Source organism: Condylura cristata, unplaced genomic scaffold (assembly GCF_000260355.1).
Source record: "Condylura cristata isolate star-nosed mole 26May11 unplaced genomic scaffold, ConCri1.0 scaffold00014, whole genome shotgun sequence".
Lineage (NCBI taxonomy): Eukaryota > Metazoa > Chordata > Mammalia > Eulipotyphla > Talpidae > Condylura > Condylura cristata.
In genome coordinates this window covers 43,981,705-43,988,197 of record NW_004567115.1, presented here as the reverse complement: position 1 = coordinate 43,988,197, position 6,493 = coordinate 43,981,705, and the positions used below count along the sequence as shown (strand labels likewise).

The window sequence follows — 6,493 nt, the reverse complement described above, 5'->3', positions numbered from 1 at the left end:
AAATCATGAACACTTACAATAAGAAAATTCATATATTAAAGCTTCTGGACATGAAAACTGTTCTCATAGATGTCACCAGGTATCCTCATCTAGTGGCTGAAAATTTCTAGTTGAATCAGAGAAATCACCAGCACCACCTCGATTAACAGAGTGAAGTTGCACAAAGGAAGACAATGCACTGACCCAGAGTCTAGAAGAGCATTCCCCTCGCTAGGAATCAGCCCTTTTGATTTAAATTATAAGGGTCTCCCCCTGTTCTAAAATTTAGTGTTTCTATATACACAATGTTTGTTTCATATAAACACACACACACACATTTTTACTAACAAGGACACCATATTAAAAGAAAAAAAAGCAAAATAAATTTTTTTCTATTTGGAAAAAAAAAAAAGCTCAAGAAATATGTAATAAACCTGACTCTTTTTTCTTGAGACCCATCTTGATCCCACTTCCTCCCCTATCCCCACTATTACTGAAAAGTAAAAAATATTCTCTGGAAGATTACATGTTCCACTGACATATTATCCCATTACCAGAAAATGGTGTTAGAAGCACTTTATTAATGGAAGTTCCTCCTGTATGCTTCCAAATAAAACAACAACATCATTAATATTAACAATATAAAACCCCCCCAAAAAAATCCAAACCAAGCAAAACCACCCAGGGCTCATCACACAGAACTGAAGTGAACCAAGTCAGTTTCAGACATCACTTGGAGTGTAGATTTATTTGAGCTTAAGAATCTCCTAGACAAATGACATCGACCTCACTCCATTTCTTCCCTTAATAAAAATTATGACTTGACAAACATCAAACTTTTAAGATTCTAAAAATAATAGAAAAGTAAAAATAGATTTCCTAGGGAAACTCCTCTCCTAACGTTTCCATGGTTTTGCTGCTTCTGTGAAATCTTTCTCTTTGGAGTAACTGGGTAGCATAGTTTTTTGTTTTTTAAACAGGATTCATACAAGGGCACTGAATTAGAACTTCAGTTGACTGATGGAACATGAATGTTCATGGACAATAAATAACTTCTGCTCTGAAAGGAAAATAGCAAATGCAAATGAAGAGGATCTGGATAGTCCCACTTCGAGATGTGGTGGTCCGAGTTATGTGTGACTGTGCACCCTATTTCAAAATAATCAAGAGAACAGAATGGTATGAGCACTCTAAAATCATCTGCAGCACTTTAAAGGGTTAAACCTGCTTAACCCATTCTTCTTCAGAGAATGGCACCGAAGAGGACAGCCCCCCCTTTGGTGTGGCCAGTTCTTAACCTGCGGTACCCCCAGTATCAGAGCAGACATGCGCTCCTTTTCACCCCCCTCCCACCCAAATAATAGGATCCATTCATAGCTACTCACTACTGCAGGATTTGACCTGAGAAATGCTAGGATTTATTAACTCAGCAGTTGTTTCGAAAAGTCCCTAAATAATCTTTGCCCTTGGCCAGCAAGGGAACTGCTAGTCTCAAGTTCTCAGAAGCAGCTGGTGAGGTTCTCAGCCAAGTTCTTCAGATGCAGGAAGTTCTTCAGGACAACCTACTAGGACGTGGCATTTACAGATCTTTAAACCAGGCTTCCTGGATCTAGGAAATGTTATTCCTGACTCCTTTGACCCGGATGCTGGCTGAAATGCAGTTTTTGTAATCTGTAGGTAATCTCTCCTTCTTCCTTCTTTCCCTCTAGGAGCTGGCACGGTGGTTAAAATTTTCTAAAACAGTCATATTGATATGTTCAAAAATCCACTGCTGAGTCTCCGAGAGAGGGTCACATCTGGCCATGAAAATCCTCTTCTCTGCTGGGTTGCAATCCATGCAGCTGTTGCTCACAGGATGGAATAACGTTCTGTCCTAGAGGGAACAGAAAGAAAAGACTCACATAATATAGAGTGCATAGCTAGCACCCTAAATATTCAGAGGAAGTGAAAGACCCATGTTCCCACTCCCACACACACCCACTGCATGCAAACATACTGTCTCCTGGACAAACAGGTTGACTTGCCACCTGGACGGTGTTTCCTCCAATACCCTGCTACTTTGCTGGTCTCCAAACAGGTCCAGCCAGAAACCATGCCCTCGTTCCTTCCTTCCTTCCTTTTTTTAAAAAAAAATTCATTTCCTACTCTTGTGGTCAGCATTTTTCTCCATGTTTGGGGTTGGACGACACAAATTTTATGAGATCACTTGTCAAGTAGTTTATAATCTAGCAATTTGAGGAGCGTCATGGATACAAAAACAGTAATTGAATCCACAGCACACATTCACATCCGTGCAAGCACGTGCCACCACACAGAGGAGTCTCAGTGTCCCGACCCTGACACTGAGGCTCAGGGAAGGAGACTTGCAAAGCCACAGGAACTTAGTGAGTCAGCAAGATGAACGCGGGCCCGGGGTAAGTGACCACAGGCAGTAACTCAAAGCACAACTCAACTTTGCTCGCTCTGGCGCTCTGTCTCCTCTCAACCTCTTCACCGCTTTCAGACCCTTCCTGCATGTCATTCTCTTAGCTTTCTGTCAAAGGGGAGGCGGCCGTGTTCACGTTTCAGAGAATGTCAGGCACTGAGCCAGCTTATCATCTGCATGGCTCTCAGCAAACACCCTTTTCATTGTGCGAGCAGGGAAAAAGGAAGTCCATGCTAAGAAAAAAGATCTTAGCTGGTAATCAAAACTTGTCTCCACAGGGTTCATGCTAGAAAAAATGTCAAGAACATGCAAAAGCATCTCCACGTCACTACTTAAATTTCAGAAGAAAGTAATGTTTTGTAATTTCACTTAGGACGTGTGGACAGGTTCTGGTGATTTTCTTTTACCAAGGACAATTGCACTTTACAATGCCTCCGGATTTAGTTTTTGCAGGCACCCTGTGTAAATATTCCTGGGTTGCTCCTGCATGGTAAGACTCAGGCGATCTGTGTTTAATGTCCAATAGGACCCGGATGTTTGCAGAGCTGGGCACCACATAAGGAAGGAAGAATAAGGAAGGAGAAAGGGTCTGCTTGCCAGGCAGGGTGTTGGTTTTTATTTTCAGTGTCAACAGAGCTGGGCCTGGTACAAAGGCGAACTATTTTCCTCTGTTCTCTTTATTTAAAGTTTGCTGAGTTTATTGTGGATTTGATTTTTCTTGCACAAAGAGGGAACCCGCAGTCTTCCTTCCTCCCTCCCATTTTCTTCACCTCCTGACTCACTAGCTCTGCTGCTGTGTGACCCAGTGGAAGGCTCCGGGGAACTCTTGCCTGCTGAGAGCAGAGGCAGCCGCTCCTGGGAGGAAGAAGGGGGCTCTGTGGCTCATGCCTACCCTTCCCTCTCGGGGTCAAAGGTGCTGCTCTCACAGACGCTGTCTCCAGTTTCCAGAGCTCCTTGGGTGGCATTTGCTCATCTCCTTCATCTCTACTTCCCAGCTTTCCTCACGTTCTCTCTCCCACCCTCAACTTCTACCACTTTAACTCCGTGGAGCTTAATTTAGATGAGCTTTTCAAAGAGCATTATTAAGCAGTTACATTCATGAACATTCTATATGACCTGCTAAATTCAAATTCACTTTGTTCCACATTTTTGCATTTCTTTCCCCACTTAATGATCTGCATTTCTTCCTAATGTTATTTTCCCCACCATGCCAGTAGGGAGCTTCACAGGCTTCCAGGTTCTCCCCCATAGCACAAATTGCCATGAAAACTTAAAAAATGAGAATAAAAGGGTCCTCCCTGATATTGCAAGGGGTTAAAGCACAACAATATGGAACTGTCTGCAGCACAAGTTCGGTCCCCAGCCAGGGAGGTGACCCGCATGGCGCAGAGACCTCTCCTGACCCGCCCGCTGCTCCCCTCAGCAGTGTACTTTGTCGATCTGCCTCTTCTGCTCCCCGCTCTGTCTCTGGTGAAGACTCTGACCCCCTGCACCTCTGGCCTATACCACCGTTGTTGTGTGCATAAATAAATCTTTTTTAAAAACGAGGAAAGAAGTAGAACATGTTTCTATTCTCATCGCTTTACCAGCTTGTGCACTTCAGCTCAGAAGCAAAAGTGACGATTTTCTGAACATTTGTCTGAACCTTCTATGCTGAGCCATAAGGTGATCATGTTTTTCCAAATCTCAAATTGAAACACATGTTCTGACGAATGTAAGGAGACTCCCGGGGTCAACCAGGCAAGATGCGAATGCAGTCCTTCCTTCCCTAAAACACCCAGAACGTGGTTTCTGTTACATGCCCTTCCAGGAGTTGGAGCCGTGTCTGAGACACTTTATCAGGGGATGGACAGATTAATCTCCTGGGCTGCTCCCAGTTGTAAAATGGAATGAACAGTTAATCCAAAGTTCACTCAACAGTCACAGATGACAGGACACCGAAGCAGGACTGCCAAAAACCTCCAGCAGAACAACACCTTGACTGTTTCTCGTGAAAGACTGAGTTCCACTCGTCCTTGTTTGGGGAAGCCAGCATGACCTGAGGTGAAGCTTCTGAGAGCCCAAAGCCTTCAGCCTTCGCCAGAACATGGGTTTTTCACGTCTGACCTTGGGGTTACATAATTGCTATCTTTATGTTTCTGTTCAGCTCTGTTGGATTAGTAAATGTCTTTACTGATGCTTTTCCTGGTTGGAATTAAGTCAGTCACTGTTCTTTGAATATGGTCTCTTGTTCTGTGATAGCCCGTGTGCCTCTATGCTTATCTTACTCAAGATAAGAGATGACAGTAACAGAACTGAATACAGGTTTTTCTTTGCAATGGACTTCTGATACTTTCGCCTTTTTTTGTGTGTGTGTGGTCCTTTTTAATGAGGCTTTAAACTAAATTGTTCTTTTTTTCAGTCCTGAGGGAAGCCTCAGCATAACCTCTGGCTGTTCACCTGTAACACAGCACACCAAACCTCCCCACCACCCCCCAACTTGCCTAATTGCATTTTCTCTCTATTTTTTTTTTTTTTTTTTTTTTGCCAAAGAAAATTGGAAATCCTTGAGCAGAAAATAGAAACATTAAGGTGCGGGTGCAGAACTGCCCTTGCAAGCAATCAGGTCAAGCTCCCTGCAAAGTTGTTGGCCAGTCACCATGGAAGCCGAGGGTGGGACTTTGCAGGTAACTCCTTGAGAGGGACTCAGTCCAAGCAGACCTGTGATTTCACACCTCTGTGTCCATTTGCAGGTCAGCACTAAAGTTTATTGACTTCATCCTTCTATAGTACCTGAACTTGGAAAGCACAAGTTCATTCTAGAAAACATTTCACACTGTGTTTAGGGTAATATAAGAACCAAACACCAAAGACAACAGGATGGGCTGTGACCCACGTAGAGAAAGGTGACCGAGAGGACACTCTCAGTGAGACGAGGCAGCCAGTGCCGGGGAAAGCACTGGGGTTTTATCCCGTAGGTAACTATGTCTGTTCCAGTCACGCCATTTGTGTGTGACCGTGGACAGCCATGCAAGTCTTGGAGCCCAGCGTCGTTGTCTGTAAACTATAACATCTGCCTCACAAGTTCAGATATGTGAACTTGCTGGCAGTGTCCTTTAGAAAGAAACTAAGCCACAGACATACCTGTCCCTTAATTTATCTTCATTTAGGGAGTGTCCCCACAGTAAAAGTCTCAGTGTTCTAACATATGATCTGAGACCAGATAGTCAAGACCAAAGTTCATTTCCTGAAATCCTGGCAAGACCAAACTGGTAACTACTAGCCTTTGTCTCAGTCAGGTATCTGGTCGATACACCAGTCACTTCGGTTTTTAGCAGAAGGCTTTACGGGACAAACATCGCCCACAGTTCTGGAACGAATTCCTCTCTAGAATTATGGTCAGAGTTTGCATCTGATCTATGTCTCTACGCCTTTTGCCTAAAACAAAGTAATATTCAGCAAGTATGTATTGAGTGCCTTTTATTTTCTGGTGGCCTTCAGATACAGTCTGCAAAGGTAACCTAAGACATATCCCTGATCCAAGTGGAGGAGAACAATAGATAAACAAAACATGTTGCAAGTGAAAAAAGTAAATGAGATTGTAAAGGATAGAACAGAATGAATTAGGACATTTCAGGCCCAGGAAGAATAAGTGAAATAATTTGTATATGTTTGCATTGAAAGTATTCACTAACATTTATTCAAGAAAAACATAGTGGGTCTCTACTCCTTACCAGGCACTTGTTGAAGCAGTTGGGAAATGTCAAGAAACTTAGTAAGACACAAGTCTCTACCCTTGTGGTAGAGGTAGGACTGGGGCTGGGCACAGAGAGGACACAGACAAGAAGGGGTGGGCTTGAAGGTAAAGCATTTAGTCAGTGTGCAGACTTAAATAGGACAGTGCCTCACGGAGAATACCTGTGGTTGCCTTGAAGAAGATAAGGGGTTGAAATGCAACTATGTGCAGAGGAGGGAGGGAGGAGCCGATCAAAGCCCTAAGCAGAGACACACTGTGTGGTTAGAGCAGCAGCAAGAAAGCCAGAGGGAGAACAGGAGAAGATACAAGAAGCAGTGGAGTCTTCTGGCATGGCCAGAGCAAGCGGGGGGTGG

At 43.7% G+C, this 6,493-nt stretch overlaps 1 protein-coding gene across 2 annotated transcripts in view; it reads right to left on the bottom strand.

Moving 5' to 3' along the window:
- Positions 1 to 513: 513 nt before the first annotated feature.
- GALNTL6 (polypeptide N-acetylgalactosaminyltransferase-like 6) overlaps positions 514 to 6,493 on the bottom strand; it is an 849,045-nt gene continuing 843,065 nt past the window's right edge. The window contains exon 13 of one of the 2 annotated variants that reach the window (XM_004682397.2): positions 514 to 1,852. In XM_004682397.2, the coding sequence (XP_004682454.1) occupies positions 1,685 to 1,852 (168 nt within the window). In that variant the 3' untranslated portion in view covers positions 514 to 1,684. The remainder of the gene's footprint in view (positions 1,853 to 6,493) is intronic. The other variant, XM_012724993.1, reaches the window with a different exon arrangement.